At 40.8% G+C, this 27,939-nt stretch overlaps 1 protein-coding gene across 2 annotated transcripts; it reads left to right on the top strand.

Annotated features, from left to right (window-relative positions):
* LOC18423559 (Ribosomal protein S24e family protein) lies at positions 1-27,792 on the top strand. Of its 2 annotated transcripts, XM_006828160.4 has the most exons (6): positions 1-285; positions 1,406-1,541; positions 26,461-26,545; positions 26,644-26,691; positions 27,154-27,254; positions 27,446-27,792. In XM_006828160.4, the coding sequence occupies exons 1-6, from the start codon at positions 93-95 to the stop codon at positions 27,576-27,578; spliced, it is 696 nt and encodes a 231-aa protein (XP_006828223.1). In that variant the 5' UTR covers positions 1-92; the 3' UTR covers positions 27,579-27,792. The 2 variants fall into 2 exon arrangements, 1 of the variants encoding a protein (XP_006828223.1); XR_016060727.1 differs by lacking the exons at positions 26,644-26,691; positions 27,154-27,254; positions 27,446-27,792 and adding an exon at positions 12,492-12,611 and having other exon boundaries at positions 26,461-26,537.
* Positions 27,793-27,939: the final 147 nt, after the last annotated feature.

A 27,939-nucleotide genomic window follows, 5' to 3' on the forward strand; every position in this document is an offset into this window, starting at 1 on the left:
GAACTGAAACGCTAGCTCTTAACGAAGGAATCGCTGTTTCATCCCTCTCAGCGTTGTCCTGCACAGGAGATTGAGGGAGGGGGAAAGAGAGGATGTTGAGGTTGAAAGTGTTTGGGCACGCGCTCAAATCCAATATCACTCAAAACCCTAATACTAAACGCGGTCTCCCTCTTCTTCCGGATGGTCGATGTAGGGCTTTCTGCACTGCTGGCTCTGAGCAGCAACAACAACAAGAGGAAGGAGCTTCTTCGCCAGTGGATCCTTTTCTGCAACCACCTCCTAAAGGTTTTCATTCCACCATTTTTTTTCGTCTTTACTTCTTTCAATCCATTTTGTTTCTTCAGCCCATGCACAACACACTCACACATACAGTCTCTCCCTTTCTCTCTCCTTTAACTTGTATACAACTCTCTCTCTCTCTCTCTCTCTCTCTTTCTGACTACCTTTTGGCAAGTTTGGAGATTGATCATCTTGTTATAGGAATGTAGATGCCCTCCTTCTTGGTTCTTCATTCTTGGAGAGACACCCCTCTGTCTCTCGTTCAGAAGTTTGTAAAATAGACTTGGTATCAGAATGATAAATACTCTCAATCCTACCAGATTCTTGAAAATTTTTGTACTTGAAAGTGGTTGAACTTTCAAAACCTGATCAAAACTCAGCTCCTCATTTCATGGCTAATATACAGATGTTTATAAATTCATTCGGATTCTGCAATACTCAGGTCCCCATTTCTGAGCTTTTCAAAACTCAGATTATTTTCATTGTGAGGATTTGCTCTGAAATTAACGAGCTTGTTACATTTACTTTATTTTGTTTATTTAGTTTCTCTTTGATGCTTTGCTGTTGCTAAGGACCAACAAATTGCAATTACAAGGGTAAGAAGAGCATAATTGATGTTTGATTGGACTAGCTATTGTGAGAGCATTGCTCGTAAATCTAAAGTAAACCCAAAAAAATATGACTCCATGACTTCCGAACATGGTGGTTTCCTATGATGATACAATTTAGTAACTCTTTTAAACATAATTCTTTTTTACTTTATCGTGATTTTCATAGAGAAGTTGTGATGTTGTATTTGTTCATGATTTAATTCTTTCTCCTCCTGGCAATTATTGTTGCATAATTTACTAGGTTCGATTATTTAGCTTGAGTCCCGATTACGAAGTCATGGAAAGTACCATTCAGCTGGTTGTTTCATTGGGAATATATTCTATTAATGCCAACTATTATTTCAAGAATAAGAGCAATTCTTGCTGCCTGGTGTTGGAGTCATTAGTTTCCTTAATTCTGTACGGCATTTTATTTTGTTAGAGTAGTGATGATACTTGAGATTTATTTATTTGTCATATCTTGCTAAGTTCAATAATGAGAGTTATTTGGCGGTTTGTATATCCCTCGTTTTCAGGTCTAACGTATGGAAGGTTGACTGGCTTCGGTCGAAATGCATTGAAAACGGATCTCATCCATTTCTTTGATGGGTGTAATTTGACTGTTGAGGATATCAAAGTTGAGTACAATAGGACATTCGTTCCGCTTGGCATGTATGTTCTCTCCATCTTCTTTTTTCTTGTGCAATTTACTGGGTAAGAAATTTTGACATGTAGTGTAGGATAGAAAATGTCATATTTAATGAAGTTCATATAGGTTGCAATCTTCATTTTTTCTTTTTTCTCTTTTCTCTTTTAACCGTCTCTTGGTTAGGTTAGTGTGGATTTTGAATCCACAATTTAGAGATTGCAATGGAGAGCTTTAGAGGCTGGGTATAAATGTAATGCTTAAACAATCCGGCCACATTTTCTTTCATCGGTGGCAATGACAAGACAACAGACAATAACCCATTACATATAGACATGACATCTTTCATCAGGGATTATGGGGAGACAATTGAACAATAACCCCTCTTAGCAATGATACAACCACCTGCCCTGTATTCTTGATTGTCGAGTAACCCACCCATCAACAGCGCACTAACTCATCCCTTCCCACCTTTACGCAACCTTTGCTCTTTCTAGTCACAACTTTGGACCCTTTCCATCAAAGACAATAAGTGTTATCCTAGACCACCATCTCAACCATCTAGCCAAAGCCAGTTATACAATCAAAATACTTCCCTAGACCCTTCATCTTACCAACACTCCTCATTTCTACTTACACAAATTTCTATAACTGATGGCACACTCACCAACTTTGCAAGAGATTGGAAAGAATCTTGTGAGCTGACCTTAAAGGCATCACAAATTGGGCAAAAAAGTTAACACTACTCAAGTCTTTTGCAGATTATTGGATGATGGAGGTATTATATTCTCTTTGCCATCACAGACCACAAGTATGTCTTTCAAAGGCCCTTCTTTAGTTTAAACCATCGCAGCAATCCTTTGGAGCTAGGGAAAAGCAGAAAATATGGATCAAAGTCCATGGTATACTGTTGCATTCATGGTACCATGATTTTCGGGCAGACCGATGATATTCGTGGAGGCTTCTCAAGGTGGACTGAAACTCATTTGGCTCGTTCCACTCAGCTTCCTACATATCGTAATCGAAAATGCAAAACCATCAAGTTCATCAACCTGAACATTGCTCAATCATGCTTCCTGGTCCATATCGACCATGACCGAGAAATCTAAGATAGTGTTGGGGTACCATTTGGGAAATCACCTTTGACTTATCCCACACTCGCTCAGTATCAAGGTAAATAATCTGGAGCATGACCACAAAGGCTTGCGGATCCAGGTTCACATGAAAATTCAACAGAAAAGGTAAGGCCATCCATCAACCGCAAAAGAGAGTGCGAAAGAATTGATGATGTGGTGAAGAGGCGGGTCATTGTCACATCCAACCTTCCGATGACATGTGGAGCAGGTTGAACGCATTAGGTGGAAATACCTGGAGATAAAGAGCCATACACTCCCCCATAAGTCGAATTCAAAAGCAAGTTTGAATTCAAATTCGAATTTAAATTTAAATTGAATAAGAACTCGTGTCATCCAAATGGCCTACCCTACTCAAAGCCACATGGTCCATCCCTATCAACCATGGCTGTCGTCCCCCAATTCAAATCCAAATCTTAAACCAATTTTGACTTCAATGTTGAATCAAACTTCATCGGCTACTGGACATCCTTCCCTCTCTAAATCCTTATCGGCCATCAAGCCAGACCTGAATCAGATGGCGACCATTGCTCTGGTTGTTTCTTCTCCTTCAAGATGCCTTACGTCATCCACATTAAGCTTTGAACAATGGGACAGTCTCCCATCATGCCATCTCAAGACCACCTTGGCAATGATATCCCCAAGGCCAGCCATGTCTTGTACATAGATGCAACTACTTGGACGGACCGGAACCTTCCACACTGTCCATTGAACCACCACCACCTCACACTAACTAATGTTTTCCCTCTGCCATGACTCCCACCACAATAGTTTCTGTAGCCTGTGCCATCAAATCGTCCGTCATTCCAATGCTGATGCTCCAGATACAATCAGCCCAAGAAAACCCCTCAATCTATTACCCTCCCTTACCCAATGGCCTTCTGCCCTCTCTCTCGTCATACAGCATAATTCTCACCTCATTCCTGCTCTCCTTCCACCCTCCACAACTGCGATCCCTGTAATACGTCTCCTACAAATACCATTGGCCCTTTTGAGGTCAACCTCCTAGTGTCAAACACGTATAGTTTGAGTGGATTGAAAACCAAGCCTGGTCAAAGGCAAGAATATTAAAAATCCAGCACCCTTGCCCATTATATCCAATCCACCATTCCGGTTCTCCAAATCTCTCAACCTAGTGTTTCAATGGTTCTCCAAATAGACACCACAAATTGTCTAACTATACCCCTGGAAATGGTTTACACCCCTATCCTTCTTTCTGTAGCTTTGGAAAAGCCAATCTCTCTTGGACATCCAGAAATTTATAGAAAACCTTTAACCAACACCTCTTCTAGCCCCCCTTCTCCCACCTTTTGCTACCCAAAACCTGGCTTTCCCAATATTTCAAATACCATACCCCCTTCTTCCCACCTTTACCTCCCTTCCCCCGCCTTTTGCTACCCAACTCTTGACTTTCCCAAGAAATCGAATACCATACCACCAAAAACATACACAAGTTTCAGTGGCCTTTCCTTCTCCATCTTAAAGTTTTTGCTGGTCCCAAACACAAGATATCACTCCCTACCGCTAAATTCTTGACCTTGGAACCCCAATAATATGGAAGGCATACTGGAGAAACTTGATTCCCTATATCAGATTGAGAGTATTTTTCTCTGCAGATTGGATGAAACTGAAAGAAATGATAAGAGTGGAAGGAAAATTGATCAACCGCTTTGAGTCATGGAGTTCATGTACGACGGACCGGTTAGCGAAATTAGAAAGTCATTTAAGTGAGATTCCATCAAGGAAGCCACTTCCATAGGAAAAAGTTGCAGAGAACACAAAGACTAAACTTTCCATAAAACATAAACGAAATCTGGGAACATGAATCCCCGTGCCCTCAGCCCCTAGCTTATCTATTATCGAGGATCAGAGTTGTTGACGCTTCCATATGCATCAACACTTTCCCATCCCTTCCTAAATGAGAATAGTGGCATGGAATGCTTGACTAGGTGAACTCATAATGAAAATTCAATTGTCAACCAGATCAGAAAATCATCATCATCATCATTCGAGCCTTATCCTAACTATTTGGGGTCGGCTACACGAATCATGTTCTGCTATTCCACTCTGTCAAGGGCCACACCCTCAGTCAAACCCTAAGTGACCATAACTCGTCTCACTACTTCCATCCATGTTTTTTAGAGCTTCCCCTTGCCCTTTTAGAGCCTTTCCATTTGAACCAAATTGCCCCTCTTAACTGGTGCTATTCTAGGTCGGCACTGCACTTGGGAAGACCACCTAAGTCTACTTTCCCTCATCTTATCCCCTATTGGAGCTATCCCTAAGTTCCCTTTGATGTGATCGTTCCGAATTCTATCATTTCATATCTTGCCACTTATTCATCTCAACATCCTCATCTCAACTAGATCTGAAAATACTATTCCAATATTCTAGGTCATAAAAACAAAACTAGACTCCCTTAACCTATCCATGTTCCGTCACAGTCTTGCATAGGACAATTCTTGGTCAATTTTTCTCTCTAGAGGCTTAAATAATTACACATGTAGATTCACAACAGTTTGTGGGCTTAATAGATTGAACCTCAGGGAATATTTCTTGGTAAAACTAGGACATGTTTGATCCCCTGGTGCATTGGTGTCAACTTGAACGTCACCAAATGTACTTTTGAAAAAAGACAAAGATAGATGCATTACAGCCAATATGGCTTGTTTATCGGTTTTTCTTTTTCAGAACAACCTTGTTGACCTTCCTCTCAATGGTGCCTCTTACACATGGTCCAACCACTTGAATCGCTCTGTCTTGAGCACACTAGGTAGGTTTATAATTTCTCTCATATGGGAAGAGAAGACGAATTTCAAGGAATTCACTCTAGAACTCTGCCTGAACCCACCTCTAATCTCACTCCCATCTTCTTAGATACTGAACCTGCTCCAAATGGTCTCAAAACCTTCCACTTTGAGTTGATACTGCTCAAGGACCCAGAGCCGTATCACCTAATAGACTACAAGAAATTACATTCTTGAAGGAGAAGCTCAAACAATGGGTATGAGCAGTTTGGTGAATTTTTCTCGAAGAATGAAGCCTAACTCAACAAAATCAGCAATCTAGTTTTGATTACTGAAACCAGAGATTGAACCCAGGGAAAAGAGTGCAGAGAATTAGAGGCCAAATTGAGTTTGGAAAGGTCGGCAAGCAAGAAGAGTAGATTTTTTGGCACAGTTGCTCAAGGAGCAAGTGGCTCAAAGAGGGCGACTAGAGCACAACCTTTTTCGATAAGACAAGAACTGCTGAAGGGCTAGCATTATCCTTCAAATTGAGCATTGTTAAGATGAGCCACAAGAAGTCAACCAAATCATCACAGAACACTATAAGAACCTACACCACCCCAGGTCAGGCAAGACCAACTCTCTAAAACTTGAATATTCGAACCATATAAAGGGAGAGCATTGAGTGGTTAGAGTCACCTTTATTGGACTCCAAAATCAGCAAGGCTGTTGCTGAACTTGGTCATGACAAAGCTCTCAGCCTGGATGGTTTTCCTATTGCTGTGTTCCACTATCGTTGGAATTGCCTAGCCTTTGAACATCTAGGTGGTGTTCTTTGAGTTTTTCAAAGGGGTTTTCATCCACCAGGGGATGATATCCAACTTCATAGCCCTGAATCCAAAGAAAGAAGGCGCTGAAGAGCTGAAAGATTTAAGACCACTAAGTCTAATCAACTGATTGCTCCTCCTATCCAAGTCCTTACTTCTTGTCTGGTACTGGTTTTGAACTAGGTCATTTCACAACTCAAGGGATCCTTTCATCAAAACTGTCAAATCTTGGATGGATTTCTGATAATACATGAGTGCTAGGAACCAATACCTGGTTCTGAACTAGGTCATTTCACCACTTAAGGGATCCTTTTTGCAAGACCATCAAATCTTGGATGGATCTCTGATAGCACATTAGTTCCAGGCACCAATAAAAAACCCTTGGGCTAATTCTAAAGCTCAACATGGAGAACATGCACGACCACGTAGATCGAGAGACCTTGGGTAGGGTTTGACTTGGATGCGATTTGCCCCAAATTGGTGGTAATGGATTCTTTAGGATGCATCTCTTCTACTTACTTTTTGTGTTTGGGTTTATGGCCTTTAAAGGCTTAGAGAGTTTGTAAAAATGATATTTATAGTGGAATATGTACTTCAGTGGGTGTATGTGTGTTGATTGACTAAGGGTTGGGTAGTTTATGGCCCTGGGCATGTGGGACTACCGAGAAGGGTTTGCAATTGGTTATTCCGTGTTGAGGTCAGACAGATACCCAGGGATCATGTTTGTAGGCCAAGAGAACTGTGTGGTCTTCTATGTGCGGTTCTAGGCATGTGAGAGGAAGAGCCAAAACCTCAACAAACTTCCGCACGGCATGTACGGACGACAACCACATGGGAAGCAGCCCTATAGAGGGCTATGTGTACATGTGCATGAAGAGAGCTCCTTTTGCACTGTGGTGACAAGTGTTAGACTTACTCTTAAAGGGAGGAACTGATAACCACATTTCAGGGTTATGGTCCCACTGTTTATTATCCAACTTTGATAAGCTAATCATGGACCCTTGCAAAGAGACTGTGGGGTCATGAAACATTGTTGCGTTGGATAAAAGAACAATATTGGATCATGGTTTCTGGGGTGAATGCAGTGCTCTTAGTGTCGCTTATTTTGACCCATTGGTACCAGTCCACTCTTAATATATTTTATTTTGATATTATAAATGTTCTTTGATTTTTAAATATATTTTTAGAATTTTAAAATATTATTTCTATCTTATTTTTTATAGAAGAATATTTATGAAATTTTAGAACTTTTCACAACACGTGCGGGGACCAAGGATCCAACGCCCACATGTGTGCCACCCATGTGGGGCCCATTGGCCTTCTAGGGTGGCGTGCCACTTTCTAATTGCCTAGGGGAGGCACCTCACTACTTCAGCAAAATAGTGGCATGCCACTTGCAAGGTAAAATGGGCTCCCCCCCACTTTATTAAAGGTTTTTTTTTTTAAAGAAAAGGTGGGCACGCCACCTTTATAGGAGAAAGGGGGAGGGGGCATGCCCCACTTTCTTATATTTACAGTTCAAATTTTTAAAACTAGTTAATAGATAAGATGAGAACTATTATTAGGTTTGGTGTCCTGTCCTTATGGGAAATCTAAAGATCTAGATAATCTTTAAATTTAATTGTATTTCAAATTTAAATAGGCGGTCTAGCTAAAGTTTAAGATTTGATTATATTTCAATTTTGAATAGGAGTTGGACTTGGGTCAAATTCTAAGGGGAAAAGGTTCCCATCTTTCCACCTAAAATCTATGGCTGATTTTTTGGATGGATGACTCTAATTGTATCTCTCTTACTACATAAATTTTCTATTTATCCTAGAGGTTTAGCTGGAAACAGGAGAAGGCAATACTTAGAAGGAATCTTATTCAAATTAGGAAATAGATTTTCTTCTATAAAAGGATCTAGTTTAAACCTCTTTCAAACCACTAGATCCTCTCTCCCACGCCTAAAATTCTCTCTCTTTTAGAACTCATGCCACCCTCTCTCTCCTCCATAGAGAGTCACTTCTCTCTCTTTCTATCTCCTTCTTTGAGTAAAATAAAGAAAAGGAGGATCTTTAAAATAAAAAAGAGAGAGTTGCTGTATTTTGAAGAAAGAGGGGAGAAGTCTACTTTAGAGAGAGATCAACTCTCAAGATTCAGCCTTAATTTGTTCCCATAAGGCTTCTATAAACCCTAATTTATTTTTGAGCTATCTAAAACCCTAGAGAAAGAAGTATTGCCTATAAAGCTTCCATATCTTAGAATTTCCAGCAACACTTTAAAGAGTAAAAGTGCATTGTTGGTAAGGGAATCGGGCGTGGGGTGTACCAAGTCCCGGTAGGGTAACTCCAGGCATCTTCCAGTAAGTCTTTCCAGTAGTTTTAATTAATTTCTAGTATTATTTTCTATTTTTCTATAAATTTTCAGGAACTTATTTTGTGCTAAAAATTATAGTGGAAGATAATTTTAAGTTCTTGGATAGTTTCTATTTCTCTTGCCAGTGAAAGTAAAGATCCTAGGTTGTATCTAGGGCATTATTTTAATTTTACAGCAACATAATGTGGCCCATGTAAGTGGATTTCAGGTATTTTAAATAAAAATATAAATTTTTTTTTGAATTTAATACCTTGACTTCCACATAGCCACACCTTTCATTTCAATCATCATAAATGAGAGTCCTTAGTGGTTCTTTCATTCTTCGAGTTGCCTCTGCCAAGAAGACTCTTTGTCTCTTCCTCTTTGTTATAATCACAAAAATCTTTAATAGCTCCATTACCAATTTGTTAGACGACATGCTTGTCTTCTACAATGCCACCACTCACCAAGTTGATAGCCTGTTGTTGTTCCCAAGGTGTTTCGAGCTCACCATGGGCCTGAGAATAAACATGGACAAAGCTAAACTGATGGGGGTGGACGTCACCGTCAATAGACACTAAGAGCTTGCTAAAGAGATACGTTGTGGCACAGAGACTACCCTATATATATCTGGGCCCCCTCTGTGCCTAGGTAGACTCATCCTAATGGGACAATGCAGTGGAGAGGTTTGAAGGCATAGTGGCTGCATGGTATTGTAGATTTCTTTTGCTAGGCATAAGGATCATCTTGATAAATCCCACCCATTTCAAACATTCTGGTGCTTCAGATGTCTCTAATAACGTTGCGGGCAGCCATTATTCACAAACTCGAATGTCTCATGAGTTGTGTTATATAGATACTCCATGTCCCCTTGTCACGTGTCAACACATGTTGACACGTATATGACATGCCATCTGGACGTGTTGAGTTTGTCCATGGGAAATCAGTGCGTATTGAGACTTTTTAATAGTGTCTTGCACTTAAAAGAAGTTGGCCCATGCGGTAGAGCGTATTGTTTTGGTCCAAGTCGTATCCATTCCCGTGGACTACTTTTTTGAGATTTGAAATGGGCTATAAAGAGATTGCTACCTAGTACTTTTTAAAATTTGAATTGCCATGCACACCTTGGAATTTGAATTGGACTTTTGAATTGGTCTTTTGAAATTTGAATTGGGCTTTTAAGTTTGCTTTTCTAAAATGTAAAAGTGAGGGACAAGAATGGAACATCTGACGTGTGGATGATGGGCAAGAAAGGCTACCACCATGCCATGCAAGCATGTGTTTAATGCAACGGAATCGTTATAAATGAAAGCAATTCCTTGTGCAAGGAAATGTCAAACTTTTTGTACAACATTATTTTAAATTTTAAATTTTATATATTCTAAAATATTAATATACTTGCTGAAATTTGAGACTCGTTCATTTAAGGAAAATATTCGTAGTTCGACAAACATAATTATGAAAAGTATTTACTATATAAAGCAAAATATTATTTGTATGTCCAATAAGGCTGTAAAAGTATCATTTTGAACTAAAAAACAAGAAACAAGTATTCTTTATCTTTTTATATAAATTTAAAAAACATTTTCAAGTGTGTGTGTGTTTTATACACATATATATAGTTGTACGAACCATAGTTAACAAAATCTCTTACCCAAGGTTGCGATTCCAATTCGGAATCCTGATTCCAGAATTTACAAGAAATCTTCATGGAATCTATTTCCGTAAAGTTAGGAATCACAAGTCCTTATTTTAAGAATCTTGATTCCAACACTTATAGAATATCTTTTCTAATATTTATTGAATCTTGTTACCGCAATTGTTGAATGTGTATTTTACAATTGTTGAATCTGGATTCTACATAAGAATCTCGATTCCAACACTTATAGAATATCTTTTCTAATATTTATTGAATCTTGTTACCGCAATTGTTGAATGTCTATTTTACAATTGTTGAATCTGGATTCTACATATAATGACTCCTCCATCAAGTGAGAAACACTAACATATGGCCATGAACTACAAAACAAACAATTTAGAACCTTTGAAAAGCATCAAATCATAATCTTGACTCCAAAGATATCAGAATCATGATTTCATATAGGAAGGAATATCTATTCTACAAGCGTTGATTCCAAATAGGTAAGAAACTCGGCTCTAAAGAGGACGAAATCTTGATTCCATATATGTAGGGACAATTCTATTTGGATCGCATCTCAATTCTGATAAAATAGATATCTTGTTTCCTACAATTTCCCTTGTACAAACGTCGATTCTGAAAAATATGAATCTTCTAGCTAGCTGTGATTTTGCTATTCCGATTCCTAAAATGATTCATAATCTCAGACATTTTTGACAACTATGGTATGGATGTGTCGGAGTCATATTGGGTTTTTTGGCCAAAGTACTAGACACCTAAGACACGTGCTAGACACGACACCCGAATCCGTGGAGGGACTTCCTGTAGTGTGGTGTTGGAGAAGTACACAAATCCACCTGGTTAGACGGGACATCATTTACAAACCCAAAAGAACTGGGGGGGCTGGGCATCAAGAACTTCAAAGATTGCAATACAACACTCCTAGGCAAGTGGTGGTGGTGATATGCTTACCTGAGAAGACAATCTGTTGCTGACGTAGTCAAGAATAGATATGGTTATGGTGACTCAGGATAGCTACCTAAAGGATCAATTAATGCCAGAGCCTGGAAAGGGACAGCGGGACCTTACCTTGCTTTCTTTAGTAGGATCCAATTCACCGTGAAAATGGACGGACTCAAGATTTGGAAGATCATTGGAAAAAGATTTCCTGAACTTGTTTCACATTGTCAGAAGCCATCTCTCACTTGTAGAAATGATTGAGGGTCAAACAATACGGTCTTTGTGTTTCAAAAGAAACCTCCAAGACTCTGAGATCCTTAAGAGGTGCTGCTCAATTCACACTTTATTCCTTGCTCTAGAAGGGACATAATGGTGTGATGCCCCTCTTTCTCACTATGTTCTTGAGACCTCACTATTGATTGAAACCTCACTATTGATTGAAGGAGACTTTCAGAGAGTTATAAATTGGGCAAACAGGTCCTCCACTTGTCTTTGGAGATTGGAACCATCATCCTCTGACCAGGTTTTCGAGATTTGTCGGTTGCTACAAATGTCATTCAGATGTTCATGACAATAGGAAAATGCATCTGCTGACTACCTTGCAAAATGATGGTACACAAGACCTAATTTCTGATTACAAGTTCTCCAGTATAAGGAGGAATTTTGATACAATTTTGGACAAATTACATATACATACACCATACACGACAATTTTGGTCATTCACCGATACACTTAATCGTACATCCCAATGTTATTAGGGAAATTGATCAAAATATGTCTAATTAACATTATACTGTTTACAATTATTCCAACTCAGGTGTATTTTAATGGGCTTTTTGAACTTAAATCAAATGAAATAGATAAAATGTTAAATAGTTCATCTTAGGTGCATTTTGATAAATTTCTGGTTGGGTCTAAATGTCTGTCTTGCCTTGCATTAGGTTGGCTTGACCATCACTTTAATCTATCTTTTGTTTTAATTACTTTTTTTTTATATGTTTAATATTTTCTGTAATCAAGCTGGAAGAATGGGGAAGATAGTTCCATTCATGTATGTCTAACGCTGCTCTTGTTTCCACTTTTATTCATTTAGTGATGCCTTTCCAAACATATTTCTATTTTGGGGATGTTACATTGGAGAGTTTTGGTTCTCATAGATCCTTTAGATTCCTACATTCCTTTCATGCTTATTTAACATTATCTTTTTTCTATTTTACCTCCTACATGAAGGTGATTGAATTCCAAGTAGTGTTTAATGTCATATGTCATGAATGAAGTTCACTTAATTTTTGAATTGCTTTTGATCCTTCTCTCTTTTAGTTAACTGTGAAATTTGTTGGTACTTTCTTACAGTGCACTTTTGGTCTTAAAGAGGTTTTTGGATTGGATTACCTAAGTGGATATTTGATGGAAGAGAAATAATACATTGAATCTAATTTGGTTATATGTCTTATCAAAATCGACAAATATCAGGTTGGAGTTCAATTCCTAGTAGAAAGATTTTAAAGAACTTTATAATGTGAATAATTCAGGATCTTTGAGAAAATTGCATTCCCAAATCGTTCACTACTTCACTATTCACATTGCAAAGAGTAATTTGCTATTACAATGAATGTGATACTCACTGTTGCCCACTACTCTCTAATGTATGGGCACAATGCAACACTTTTGGTGAAGTTGCACCGTGGATTTGTTCATTGTGAAATGCTTCACTAAGTTTCGTTGTTTTCTGTTGTTGCATACAAATGCCGTTTATGCAATCTATGGTTTGTGTATGCTTGTGCTGTTTATGAGACAAATAACTTAGTTTCATAGGAATTTCTTATTTTTGGGATTATTTTCCTTTGGTTTGATTGGTAAGATGGGATCCAAAACTATATTACAGTTTGTAAGATCAAGGGTCTTGAACCATTGGGCCTTGGGGTGGAGCCAAAATTTATTGATTTTGTCCTTAGAAGCTGCAGTCTCCCATCTAAAGAGGATCCTTTTCCTTCGTTTGGAAGTGATAAGCACATTGAGTGTGCTTCAATTATAAAAAATATTGCGGTAAAAGAAATGACATGGGGGAGGCCATTCTAGATTTTGCTATGGCCTATGACCTAGCAAAAACAAATACTTTAAAAAGCGAGAGGAACATTTAATAACCTATAAAAGTGGATCACATTAAAGCCAGATAGACTTCTTCCTGGTTAAGAAGGTAGATCAACCAGATTACAAGATTATCTTAGGAGAGAATTTGATTGCCCAACATAGGCTTGTGGTTATCGATGTCTGCATAAAGACATAGAAGAGAAGGGGTGAAATTAATAGGTATCCAAGAACTAGGTGGTGGAATTTTAAAAATTAGAAAATAGACTTATTTAGGGATAACTTAGTTAAAGAAGGAAAATGGAACTCTGAACATGAGGTCGGTATTACGTGGAATGAGATGGCTGATTTTTTTTTTTGATAACTTGTGGAATGAGATGGCTGATTTTTTTTTTGGATAACTTGTGGAATGAGATGGCTGATTGTTGTAAGAAAGTGGCAAAAGAAGTTTTAGGAGAATCTAGAGTGAAAAAAATTCCGATAAGGAATATTGGTGGTGGAATGATAAGATTCAGAATGCCATTTGTGAAAAATGACCATGTTATAAAATTTGGCCGTGTAATAGAAATGATCAAAACTTCAAAAAAAATACTAAGAAAAATGCTAAACAAATAGTAAATAAGGCTAAACTTAAGGTATATGATAATCTATATAGTAAGCTGGGAACAAGGTGAAAAAGATGTCTTTAAATTAGCAAAAATGAGAGAAAAAGTGTAGGGATCTAGGTCACATTATATGCATTAACAGTGAGGAATGAAGACGTCAACAAAAGGTGGAGAGTTTATTTTCAAAAATTATTAAATGATGAACACATTGGGAACATAGTGGTAGGAAGGTGGAAACTCGAATTCAATTTGCTATGAATCTTAAGCATGCAACTGAAGTTTTGACTAAAGTTTTGACACAATGAGGAGATGGAGACTCTGTCATCTTCCTCCTCCTCCTCCTCCTCCTCCTGACTGAAACAAGATCTACAACCTCTACCCTGAACCTCAATCCTAGAACCCCTCCCCCGTCGTAGAGCGGGGAACCAAACCGCCCATCCCTTTACCTTCCTTCGCTCAGATGGTTTCCACTCCTCCGCCTCAATCTCTCCATGCTACCTCTGATCCCCCCATAACCCTTGGTTTGCCGTCTTCCGCTTCTGGACCCAGTGCCCCGTACTTACCCTTTGTCCTCTCCACCCCCTCCGAGGTCTCTGGTCCTCTTAAATCTAAACTCCAAGTTTCGCTCGTGGGTAGTTTTCATCCTCAGAGGGACGACATCAGGGGGATAGAGAACTGGGCACGTCTTCGGGGCGAAACTCAGCTTGGCTGTTGCCGCTTGTTGAAGGGGGGCATCCTTTTCAGTTTTTCCTCTAGCGAGAGTGCTCATCGTATTCTCCATGCTCATCGTATTCTCCAGGAGAAAGTCCCCTACAATTTCAGAGGGGCAGGTTTAAAGCTTCGGGACTGGTCGTCGATGCATGGGTCCTTCAGGAAGCAAAGTGTTTGGGTCATGGTTGCAGACATTCCTCTCCATGCGTGGTCTCCCCTTACTTTCAACAGAGTGGCGGAGGCTTGCAGTTCACTGGTCGCTATCCACCGGAAATCTCTTGAGTTTCTTCCTCTTGGTTCCACGCGTCTCCTTATCAAGATTCTAGACACAACTCATCTCGCCCATCATTTGGCTGAAGGTTGAGGGTCTTTTCTTCCATCTTTCCATCTCTTAGGCTATGGCGTCTCCGCTCTCCCCCTTCTTCTTTAACACTTCAGGCGACAATCAACCCTAGCGGTCCAACCCTTCGGATTGGACTCGATCTCCGGGAAATGCCTCTACTCCAGGCGGCACCAGCTGTTGGAATCCTCCTCCCCTACGCCTGTTTCCACCTTGACACTTCGTCGGATTCAAACTGCCCCTCCTCGAGACTCACTTGCCTGTTGCCATGTCACGACCTAGCCATCCTCGTCTTCTATTGCCACCTCTATCCCTAGATCAGTTAGCCCTCAGAGTACCGATGACGCCAGGCTTCTTCAGGCCTACCTGGGCAAGGTGACCCTTTTCCCTCTCGCCCCGGCAAAGGAGTTCTCGTTACCGACGATCGACCTGCCCTGTCGCAGCCGTCGGGTCAGTCGGCCTTTGCCGGGGCGTTAGCACATGAGTCGACCTCCTTTAATGCTTGCCATGTAGCCCTGTCCAGCCTGCCGCCCAAGCGGTCTCCCCTCCATTAGATGCCTGATTGCCCTTCTACACCCGTCGCGTCCAGCCGCCTTCCTGCCTGCATCTCTGTGACCGCTGCTGCCACCTCAGCCACATAGCCGCCCTCTCTGACCATCTCAACTACCCCTGCCCCCCTCCCTCCCTCTAGTGAAGTGGAACCGATGACCTCTTTGAATCCCTTCGGGGACACTTGTCCCTGCCTAGAAATCCCCACCCCCAATGAAGCCCCCCTTTCTGCCTTGTCCCCTCTATCTCCCACCCCCCCTTGTCTCTCTCTGGCCCTTGCTTTTTCAGCTAGCCACCCATCATCCCACTTCTTTTCCACTCCCCCTTTTTCTCCCTCCTCACCCTCTCCTCCCCCCTTGGATGCTGATTCCTTGTCAGCCTCCTCCTCTTCTGACTCCTTCCAGTCGTCTACCCCTGTTGACCCCGTACCTCTGGCGCTCCTGCGTCCCTCGGACCTTCCCCCTTCCCTGCTTCTCCTTCTTCAGGTTGCCCCCCTTGATGGCGAAACTCCCCCTTCTTCACCTTCCTCCTTTGTTCCTGACCCTAACCTTATGGATTGGACCCAATGTCCCTTTGGGATTGTAGCTGTGCACTCTTTGGACCCCTCCCCTCCTGACCTGTAGTACCTCTCTTCGCTTCTTGCCTCGTATTTTCTCTTCAGCCCCCACTTGGTTCCTATTTGTCGTGTTAGGACTTTCTACTTACCTTTCTGCCATTAGCCTGGTCACCCCCAACTATCCTACTCGGCGCAACTGGTGTTTGACTCGCCTCAACCCTACCACTTCCTCACCTACCACCCTTCTTCTCCCCGGGTTGGCTCAAGCTTTTAGCACCCATCCCTACCCCACCGAGGTTCCGTTAGTTCCTACCACCTTTCCCCTCCTCCTTTCCCGCCTCCTCCTCAACCTTCAGTTTTCTTTTCTTCGCCCACCATCTTGCCTTCTAGCTCCACCTCGGTTGAGCCCATAACCCCTTTCTCGGCCACCCTGTTTCCCCCAAACTAAGCCCCCATTATCCATGTCACTGACCTAGACAATTCCCTGGTTTGTCCCAAAGCTCTGGCCCCATACCTTGAGCCCCTTCCCTCTCTACCTCCCGACCTTTACCTGTCCAATCCCTTTGACTTTCTTGACCCACCTCCTTATGAGGAGCCGCAACCTTCTAACCCCACTTCCTCTGTGCGATGGGTGACTCTCATAAACCAGATCAAGCAGAGGGCTCCGACAGAGACCGGGTTGATAAAGAGTTAAACAGAATGAAAGACATTTTTAGAATCATGGGTTTTCCCCTTGATGGACCAAAAGGACCCTTCCACCAATTTCTTATTTTCCCGGAGCCGTTTGAAGGTGTGCTTTAGAGGTCAAAGGGAGATCCTCAACCTTTTTTCTTCTATTAACTATGAAAAACAGTCTCTAGTTGGCCCCTCCCCCCCTTGACATCTCCCACCCTTTCTTCCCCTCGGGAGGCCATTCCTAGGAGGTCCCCTACACTGGTCTCCTCCTCTCCCTCTCTGGTGTTGCTATGAAAATCCTTACTTGGAATGTTCGTGGTTTGGGACACTCTCTCAAACGGAATGCTGCTAGGAATGTGTGCTAAACACTGCCCCACCATCCTTGCTCTAACCGAAACTAAACAATCGGCCCCCACTCTCCAGTTGATTCGTCAAGTCTGGGGCAGAAAACCTTGCCAGTGGCTGTCCCTACCTGCAGTAGGGGCCTCAAGGGGCATCTGGGTTATCTGGAACCCTTCTGGGTGCGATCTTATTTGGGAGTTCTCAGTAACCATGCTCCTATCCAGAATTTCTGATGGCTTTCCTTGGAAATTCTCAGCCATCTACGACCCTAACTTCGTGTAGCTTAGAACTCTTCTTTGGGCAGAACTAGACCTCCTAGCCACCCTTCCACACTCATCCTGGTGCTTGGGCGGGGATTTCAACATTACCAGATGGTCCTTCGAGAGAAACTCCAACTCCAACATTTCCCAAGGAATGTTGGACTTCTCGGACTTCATCTCTTGTAATGAATTGATAGATATTCTTCTCCAAGGGAACCTTTTCACGAGGTCTAACCACTGTTCCCAACCGACCCTCTCTAAATTGGATAGGTTCCTGCTATCCTCCTCCTGGGAAGAGGATTTCCTTGGTTCACACCCTCTTGCTCTACCTTAATTGACCTCTGACCATTGTCCCATTATCTTGGACACTATAGCTGTCCTAAGGGGCCCTAAACCTTTTAGGTTTGAACTTGCATGGTTTGAAGAAGACGCCCTGTCTTAGCTAATCCTTGCTTGGTGGAATTCGTTCGCTTCTCAATTCTTGGGCAAAACTGGTTATAGGCTGCACAAAAATATTCAACTACTTAAAGCCTCTCTTAAAACCTGGAGCAGACCGATCCCAGGGAATTTCTCTAAATCAAGCAAACTCAGTTGAATGCTATCCAAGCTTTAGATCAAACTGAGGAATCTAGGCCGTTGTCCTCTTCTGAGGCCAGCCTTAGATCTCAAACGAAGTTGGATTACTTCTCAACTCTTAAAAAAGAAGAACTGTACTGGTACCAGAGATCTAGAGTAACTTGGCTTAAATCTAGGGACCATAACACAGGGTTCTTGCACAGAATAGTAAACTGCAGAAGAAGAGACAACTCCATCTCCACTATTAAGGAAGGCAGTACGATCCTGGACTGAGGCCCGGACATCGAATCAGCCATTCTCACCTTCTTCCAGAATCTTTACTCTGCCCCCTCGGTCCCTAGACCTAGTATGGGCAATCTTCAGTTCCAAACGCTTCCCACTTATTGGGTCCAATGGTTGGAATGCCCCTTTTCTGAACAAGAGATTCTGGAAGCTATAGAGGACTTGGGCTAAGACAAAGCCCCTAGCCCCGATGGCTTCCTTATTGCCCCTTTTAAGATCTTTTGGGACATCTTCAAGACAGACTTCCTGAATTTCTTTGAGGATTTCTTTCATTGTGGTATCCTCCACAAAGCCATCAATGTCACCTTCATATGCTTGCCCAAAGATTGAAGGGGCAGAGGAATTGAAGGATTTCTGACCAATCAGTTTGGTCAATTCCTCTCCTCCTATAAGATTCTCTCCAAAGTCTTGGCCTCCAGGCTTGAAACAAGTTTTCCCTTCGTCATCTCCCCCTCACAGTCTGCCTTCATCAAAGATAGGCAAATCCTAGACGGAGTGCTGGTGGCACATGAGTGTTTGCACTCTCGATACCTCAGCATAAAGCCAGGCTTGATCTTCAAGATAGACAGGGAGAAGGCTTACAACCATGTTGACTTGTCAATCCTTGATGAAACTTGGTCAAGAATGGGGTTTGGTGAGGCTGGAGGAAGTGGATGAGGGGTTGCTACTCCAACCCATCTTTCTCAGTCCTCAATAGGTCCCCGAAAGGTTTCTTCCTGTCCTTGAGGAGCCTTTGCCAAGGGGACCCTCTCTTCCCTTTCCTCTTCGTTATTTCAGCGGAAGTTTTCAATCCATCTCTTGCTTGTACCAGGCCGGTCTCCTCTCTGGCTTCAAAAGCAGCATGCATGGCCCGTGCATGTCCCACTTGCAATACGCAGATGTTAGTCTTCTTAGATGCAGTTCTTGAGGAAATTGATAACCTTAGGTTGTTTCTGACCTGCTTTGTGTATGCCACGGGCTTCAAAGTAAACATGGAAAAGTCCAAAATGATAGGGGTAGGCCTATCCAATCTTGAAATTAGGCACCTTATCCCCTATTGGGATTGTAACGTGGAGGATATCCCCACGTCATATCTTGGCTTGCCCCTGGGTCTAGGTACGCCAAAGAAGAGGCAGTGGTCTCACGTGATTGACAAAGTAGACCGGAGCTTGGCAGGATGAAAAGGTAAATTCTTGTCCTTTGTAGGGAGAACCATGCTTATCAAAGCTACCTTGGTGAACTCCCCGGTCTACCTCATGTCCTTATTCCACATATCTGTCTCAGTAGCTAACCGTCTCAACCAACTGATGAAGAACTTCCTTTGGTTTGGTGAAGCTGAGTCAAAAAAATTCCACCTTATCTCCTGGAACATAGTGTGCCTCCCGAAACACCAGGGAGGTCTTGGAATCAGAGTTTTAAGAAAACACAACTTAGTGCTGATGGGTAAATGGTGGTGGAGGTTGGCCACCTAGAACAACCCGCTATGGGCCCAGGTGCTCCGCAGTAAATATAGAATTTCGGCTGATCTTTGGCTTTCCAAGGGAAGACCTGTGACCAGGGCCTCTAGTGCCTGGAAATCATTTTTGACCTCCCTTTCTCTATTCAAGCAATTCATTTTCTTTCATGCGAGAGGAGGTGCTAGAGTGCATTTCTGGTCCGACCTTTGGAAAGGCCACACCCCCCTAAGAGATCTCTTCCCTGCTCTCTACTTTCTAGCCGTTAACAAATCCTCCCTAGTGGTTGAGGAAATGGTTATCTCTGGAAACAGCAGTGTCTGGAACCCCTCCTTTAGACGACCGCTCTCTGAGGAAGAAACTTTGGACTTCATATCCCTGTCGGCCTCGCTCCACTCTACTTTCCTCATCCTTTCGGGGATAGACACCTTGGTATGGACCCCTTCCCCCTCTGGCTCTTTTTCAGTGGCTTCTTTTTATAGGAGACTCTTGCAACCTGCCACCTTCCCTCTGAACCCCACCTTTGTTCTATCCAAAGTTTGGTCCACCATCGCACCACCTAAAGTGCAAGCTTTCAACTGGATTGCCTGCTCTGAACGAGCTCTCACTGTAGACCACCTCCAAAGGAGAGGGATTCTCATCCCCAATAGCTGTGTCACGTGCCTTTGTGAGGAAGAAACGAACTCCCATCAGTTCATTCATTGCCACCTAGCCCTTGAACCCTGAAGCCTTATTATCGAACTTTTTGGACTTTCTTGGGTTACCCTAGCCTCTCTTCTGGCGCTACTTACTTCCTCCTTTGATTCTCACTAGCCGAAGTCGGGTAGAATACTCTGGAAAGCATCCATAGCAGCAACCATCTGGGTTCTTTGGCTCAAAAGAAGTTCTAGGATTTGTCGTGGAATTAAATGCGAAGTTCTAGCTCCCTTCCACAAGATTACTTCGCTGGTAGTCTTTTGGGCATCCAACCACAGGGCTTTCACTGGGATCTCGGCTGCTACTTTCCTTTATGACTGGGAGAATATCATACACCTTGTACCCGAGGGGGTATCAACAGCCAACTATTGGTCGCCTCCCCTGGATGGCATCATCAAGCTCAATTTTGATGGATGCTCCCTCGGTAACCCAGGCCCAGCTGGAGCCGGAGGGGTATTTTGTGACTATAATGGCAATATTCTAGCTTCTTACTTAGACCTCCTAGGCCATGCATACTCTCAGTTTGCAGAGGCTATGGCTCTTTTATTGGGCCTTAAGAAGTTCAACCAATCATAGGGTTCTCAGTTGTTTGTCGAGGGGGATGCCAAAAACATTATTTTTTGGGCCTCTGAAAAAGCCACGCCTCCTTGGTACCTCGCCCATATTTTTGACGAAATTGAGCATATTTGCAGTTATATAGACGTCTCTTGGACGCATATCTGGAGAATGTCAAACGACTTCGTTGATCTTCTGGCTAAGGACGGTGCTCGAACCCCAGCTGAAGCCCTCGTATAGATGCGACTTTTTGATGAGTTGCTTAGACTATGGTTTTGCCATTGGTCCATCTCCTTTTTTGCTCTGGACCTCTGTGGGTGCACTTTTTATTTCTTTTGCACAATATATCTCTTGTAATTGGCTGTGTCCTATAAGCCCTCCATTTTTGTATAGGACCACTGCTAGGTTGCCTATTTTTTGGTTGAGAGATTGGGTTTGTGGGTACTCTCGACTCTTACTGATGTACACTTCTTCTTTAAGCAATACAAACAGTTAACTTCCTAAAAAAAAACCCGTAGCCGTAGGAAGAAACCGTTGGCATAAATGAGGGAGGGGGTCATAGATACATTCGTAGGATTAAGACCTTGGAAGTGAAAGAAGCTTTGAAAAGGATGAAGATAAGAAAGGCTTTAGGACTAGATGGTATCCTGAAAGAGGTTTGGAAGTGCATGGGGGAGATTGACATTGAGTAGTTGACCAATCTATTCAACAAGGTGTTGAGAATAAAGAAAATGGTAGACAAATGGATGAAAAGAATTGTGGGTACCTATTTATAAGAACAAAGGAGACATATAGAATTGTGTGGACTATCGAGGGATCAAACTTATGAGCCACATTATGAAGCTCTGGGAGAGAGTGATTGAGCAACGACTAAGGAATGAAACGTGTGTATTAGAAAAACAATCGAGGCTATGTTCCTACTTAAGCGACTGATTGAGAAGTTTAGGACGAAGGGGAAAGGCTTCTAGATGGTCTTTATTGATCTAGAGAAAGTTTATAATAGAGTACCTTGATATTTGATTTGGTGGGTGTTGGAAAAGAAATGAGTCTTCAGTCACTACATCGACTTGGTGAGAGATATGTATGATGGGGCACAAACTATTGTACGAACAACTAGTGGAGAGACGAGTGAGTTTTCAGTGATAAGAGGTTTACATCAGGGGTAAACATTGAGCCCATAGCTTTGTCTTAGTTATGGACGACTTAACTAGGCACCTACAAGATGAGGTACCGTGGTGCATGTTGTTTGCATATGACATAGTTTTGTTTTGTTCGATGAGACTTGAAATGACATCAACACAAAGTCGGAACTTTGGAGGGATGCTCTAGAATCTAAAATTTTTAAACCGGATTAAGGTAGAGTATATGGAATGCAAGTTTAATAATAATAGAAGTAGAGACGAGGAAGTAGTTAAGATTGACAGATAGGAAATACCAAAAAGATGCACTTTTGATATCTTGGGTCGATAATTCAGGAAAATGGAGAGATTGAGGAAAATGTCGCATATAGAATTAGAGTTGGGTGGACGAAGTGGAGATGTGCAGCCAGAATTTTATGTAATCGCCATATACCAATGAAGTTGAATGGCAAGTTCTATAGTACAACTGTAAGACCAGCTTTGCTTTATGGGGCAGAATGTTGGGCGAACAAAAAAAAATATACCCATAGAATGAATGTAGTGGAGATGAGAATATTGAGATGGATGAGTGGCAAGATAAGAAGGGATAAAATTCAAAATGAATACATTCGAAAAAATTTAGGTATGGCATCAATAGGCGATAAGATGAGAGATAGTAGACTTAGATGGGCTAGCCATATGTACCATAGACTCAATACAACATCTGTTAGGATGTGTGAGTTAGTTCAAGTGGTAGGCTCAAAAAGTACAAGGGGTAGGCCTACAAAGACATGGTTGGAAGTAGTGAGAACAGATATTGAAACTTACGGCCTCATTGAGGTATGACCCTTAACAACATAGAATGGCGGATCATGATTCATATAGCTCCCCTAATTAGTTGGGAAATGGCGATGATGATTGCAGTCAGCAGAATCAGAATTAGGGTATGCATTGGATTTTTGGTAGAGATATTCCAGTTTGCAGTTCGCATACACATACATTTAGAAAATCATGGATGCCAGTGAATTCATGTTTCATAAGACTTTGTCTCATTAAACAATTAGTTGCGAGGTAAGTTTCTAAGGTTAAAATCTTAGTTCAATTGCAAGGCAACTGGTGTTGCAATGCTGAGGTACTAGTAAAAACTATCAATTGCCAATTTTGTGATGTTTGGTCATATTTTTTTTTGTGTCATATATTTTATTTTCACATCAATAATCGTTATTTAAGCATCAAAGAAATGCAATGTCCTACGCAGGTACTCCAATACGTAGACCAATAATGGGACTTGAGCTTTTCCTTATTGCCACATCGATGGCTGCATCATATCCAAGTAACTAAATTGAATTTCTACTTAATCATACGATCAGAAAGAAGCATTCAAATATTGGAGGTCGAACAAGTGAGTGGGCTTGTCCAGTGCACATTGGTCCGACCAACATTTCAACTGGTCAAACTGGTTTGAGAAAAACAAAGAGGAAATACGAAACAAATTATGAGAAACTGGTTAAAATTGGTTTAACCATCTTGGATTGGTATTTTAGGTTTTTGAATGTGATAATCAAACTAGATTTATGCTAGCTTCTGTGCTCAATAGGTTGGACAGGCTGGTCTGATCTGGTCTTTATGATATTGATGTGGACAAAGTTGACGATGTCTTTCAAAGCTTAAAACTTTTCCACATTCGAGTACGTGTTAGTTACATTTAATAACTAAAAGAGAAGTTTATATTCATGTCCCCCAAAAAACCATTATTATAAAATCCCCCCTAAACGTTTGATTTTATGGTCATACGCCTTTTCTTTTCAATTTTTTTTCCAAATTGCCCCTTCTTCTCACCCTCAAGGTCAGAAGTTCAACCAAATAGTCCAACTTTTGTTCTCAAGATTTGAGAGGCTCTTCTCATAGCATATTTTGGATCTTAAGAGTCGAAGCTGTTCCGTACCTAAACAAGGACATGGGTTGGGTAATTTGCTTTTACAAACTTGCTAAAAAAGGGAAGGGTAGGCCCAAAATGATATGGTTAGAAGTAGTGAGAAAAGATATAGGGGCCTATGCCCTCATTGAAGGTATGACCCTTAATAGAGCAGAATGATGGACTAGGATTCGTGTAGCCGACTTCAATTAGTTGGAAAAAGACTCTGATGATGACTTTTACAAACTTATGATATGAGAGATTTGGTCCAAAATTGTGGTGTCTCAAGCAACTTAATGAACATTTGTTGCATCTAATTCTTGATATGTCTTTGTTGAATGGGCATTTAACCACTTCGGACCTTCAAGGTCCGAAGTAAGTTGGAACATTGGAACATCTTCAAAATTGAGGTTTGTAACAACTTCAGACCTTGAAAGTCTGAAGTTTGAGGTTTGGAACAAGTTCAGACCTTAAGAGTCCAAAGTTGAGGTTTGGATTTGGAACAACTTAGGACCCTCAAGATCTGAAATATGTTATGAGAAGAGCCTCTTGGATCTTGAGATCCAAAATTGGACTATTTGGTTGAAATTCTGGCCTTAAAGGTTCGAAATCAAGGTCCTAAGTAGGGCAATTTGGGAAAACATAACAATAAAATAATTCAAAAAGAATGATGGATGAGTGTTAAAATCATACATTTTGGGGGGATTTTTATAGTAATGGTTTTTCGGGCGGCATGTGGGTAAGTTCCTCTAATTAAAAAAAAAATTTGTTCTCCTAGGGGAACAAAAAAAGAAGTTTATTGGAGTTCGTTGCCTCACCTCAGTCACCCAACTGTCATCATTTGTGTGGTCTCTTCTATCTAGCGTCCACTTTGACCGAAGCGGCTGAAACCTTTGGCTTGAGGCTCCAAACTAAAGCTGAAGAATCTCATATGATATTTTGAATATCATATATATATATATATATATATATGATAATTTGCCTTTGTTACGTACATTTTTCAAAAAAAATACCTTGTTTTATTTTTTGAAAGAATATCGGAAGACTTCCCCTGAATCGGCCGAAGCACTTCTCTCCCCAGCCAAACTGAGGGTCTTAGTGAATCTTATAAACCTGCTTTTAACTGAATCTAAACAGGCCTTAATGTTTTCTGCAATTTTCCTATAAGTGAAGCTCCAGATCTCATGATATGAATATAAGTGCTGAAAATTGTTTTTCTGATTGTTATTTCAGCAATGCAGGGTTGTTATTTTTATACAACTATGTACTTATAATGATTGGGTTGCAATGAGTGCTGATTTTCACTCTTGGAAGTTGAGACGACATTAAGGTTTTTCATCGTTTACTATGTAAAGAACAAATAATATCTGGACATATCTTCCTGATAGTTTGTGTTTTGTATAAGTGTCTGTCTGCATGTATGCCTGTGTTCGGTGTGCACGCATGTGAGCGGAGTGCATGCATGCGTGCATTTGTGTGATAGGCACACACGGGTGCATGTGCGCGTTTGTATTGGCTATGTATGTGCCTGTACTGTAGGAATATACAAGTGGGGCTAATATGAATTGGGTGAAGATATTATATCATTTCTAATATGGAATATGTTTTTGGACATTATGTATGGAAGAAAAGTATAATCTGATGATGGGGATGAGAAACCTGAGTTTCTTATGAGATTGCCAGTGCAATACATACTAGTTTGACTTGTTTGTATGATGAGATGTGTCAAGGTGCTCTAATTCCTCTTAAGGCTTGGATGTTCATTGTTCTGGTCTTTGCCATTAAGGTTGAAGCCTCTCATACTCCATAATGTTGATTATTTCCCTGCATAAATCATTGTATGATACCTCTTTGTGGTTATCTGACTGAAGTATTAACTTGTATATTCATATCTCCGAAGGCACCTCTTCCCCATTAAATAAAGTTGTTTGCTTGTGTTTATATTGTTCTAGTCTTTGAATGTATTCATTTTGCATGCGAGACAGTTAAGAAATGCTGCCATTCATAAACACATTTTGATGTTGGGTTTGAGCTGTAAACACTTTCTGAATGTTGGGCTTAAGCTGTAAACATTGTGCTTCCAAGTTTAAACTTGTTTCTTCTTTTCTAATGAGACAATGTGAATTCTTTGGTTGTATCAACGACATGCATATCATCAGAAATTATTTGAATGGGATGATTGTTCCGAAGATGGTTGTGACATTTGGAACTTTTGATCAATTTAGGTGTTGTAGCTGGCTAGACATAACACTATGGTGATGCTTTTGGACAGAAGCATCACTTGAGAAATATGGATAATTTTGAAATTTGCAATTCCTTGGCCTTGTGTCCCCGTATAGTGGTGGGAGTTATCCGGAATTATATTATTGTATTTGCTAATTCAATGTTATAAAGCCACACATATTCTGGACTGGACAATTGTAGACATCAGAGGACATTCTTGTGACCTGATTTTTGACCCTTGGTGCTTAGTTATTCACACACAATATTTTGCAGGCTTTTATTGTTAAATATACTTAGGCAGTAGAAATGCTTTGAATGCTTCTGCTTTTATTTTTGTTTGGTCCGCAATTGTTATTCTATCATGTGAGACAATTGTCATTTTTTCTTGTGTTTATCAGGTTATTGCAGTTCCCTTCAAGGTCTGCTTTTGATACTGCAACAAGACTAGTATTTAGGAGAGGTCGTTTGTATCGGTTGGACAAGGTACAACTAATTTTTAAAGTTCTATTGTTTCTGTTGTTAATGTGTTCTACATGATCCCAAACATACCATTTAATGCTGATAGCATGATTTGACTATAGGTGGATCGTGGTCAGTGGGACATTGTGACTCCATATGATGGAAAAGTTGTAAGTTTATGTCCACTATTTGATGTCTTTGTATAGCTCATAAAGAAAATGTCTTTTCATTTGGGGAGGTGTTTCATTTTACAAAACTGGTTAAATCTTCTTACCATCAATCAGTATTTCCTTATTTTTATTTAGTAATTATATGATATTGAAGTCCAAGAGAGCATATGTTGCAATTCTGCTGCCTTTTAACAATTTATTTTGCACCAGTATAGTAGTCATACTTTTTTTTTTTTCTTCTATCAGATTTATGATGAGTTTATTATTTTGGGTTACTATCTCTTGTCCAATACATATAGGCATCTGCATTTTTTTATGTTCATCATATGGTTCTCGCTTACTGACAAGAAAAGAAATAATAGTCCTTTTCTGTATGCCTTTCCCCGAGATCGTTATCTATTTGCTTCAGTCACTATTTCTCAATGGACTGATATCTTTCACTGTATGGAATCTGTGTGCCAGCTATTGTTTCAAGGCATTCCACGTCAGGCTTTCCCAGAGGATGTGGAGCGGTTTCTTTCTGGATGCCGCTATGATGGTTCAGATTTACAACTGCTCATGAGGTCAAAAGATTCCATTCCTTTCATAATCAATGCTTTTATTTTATTTTCATGCACCTCTATCTCAATCAATCATGGTCAATAGATTCCATGACTCTCTTAATTAATCAAAGTATTTATTGATTTTCAGTAAATTTTTTATTTGCTTAAATATGGATTTCGATTTTCTTACATTGTAAAAAACTCTTGTGCAGGCCGGGGTTCCCAGATCCTATACGTTTAGCCCTTGTCCGCTTCCCAACTCAGCTGGATGCAATGAATGCACTTCGAATGAAGAACCGTGGCTTCTGTATCAACAGTCCCATTACTGCAAGGATTCTTCAGTGAACCCGATCACCTGATTTCTGTTTTCTTTATTTATATTCAAGTGATATCTTATGTACTTTTTGTAATAGTTTCTCGATTTTGATAATATCAGATAGTTTAGTACACCTGGTGTGGCTTCTGTTCTTTTCTTGGCACTTGTGTAAATGGTTAGCTTTCGTCTCAACAGATTGGTTTCATCAGACTTCCAATTATATATCTTTGTTACATAACACAATGGTATATCTGGACCAGGCATCAATGTTTAGTCCTTTATGTATCGCACAGTATGGTCCCCGAATGTACGAGCTTGTAGGTTGAGGGGATGCTGCCTTTGTATGCTCTAAAAAGAAACCTTTATGGGTAGTGAAGGAAGGCATCTTTT

This window comes from Amborella trichopoda, chromosome 8, assembly GCF_054954075.1.
Source record: "Amborella trichopoda isolate Santa Cruz 75 chromosome 8, AtrichopodaSantaCruz75HAP2 v2.0, whole genome shotgun sequence".
In the NCBI taxonomy this organism is placed as follows: domain Eukaryota; kingdom Viridiplantae; phylum Streptophyta; class Magnoliopsida; order Amborellales; family Amborellaceae; genus Amborella; species Amborella trichopoda.

Bases quoted from the DNA above. Each gene is read 5' to 3' on its own strand.
- LOC18423559 (XM_006828160.4), top strand. From the start codon at position 93: ATGTTGAGGTTGAAAGTGTTTGGGCACGCGCTCAAATCCAATATCACT. The intron at 26,546-26,643 runs GTACAACTAATT...ATTTGACTATAG, and splicing joins GTTTGTATCGGTTGGACAAG to GTGGATCGTGGTCAGTGGGA. The intron at 27,255-27,445 runs GTCAAAAGATTC...ACTCTTGTGCAG, and splicing joins GATTTACAACTGCTCATGAG to GCCGGGGTTCCCAGATCCTA.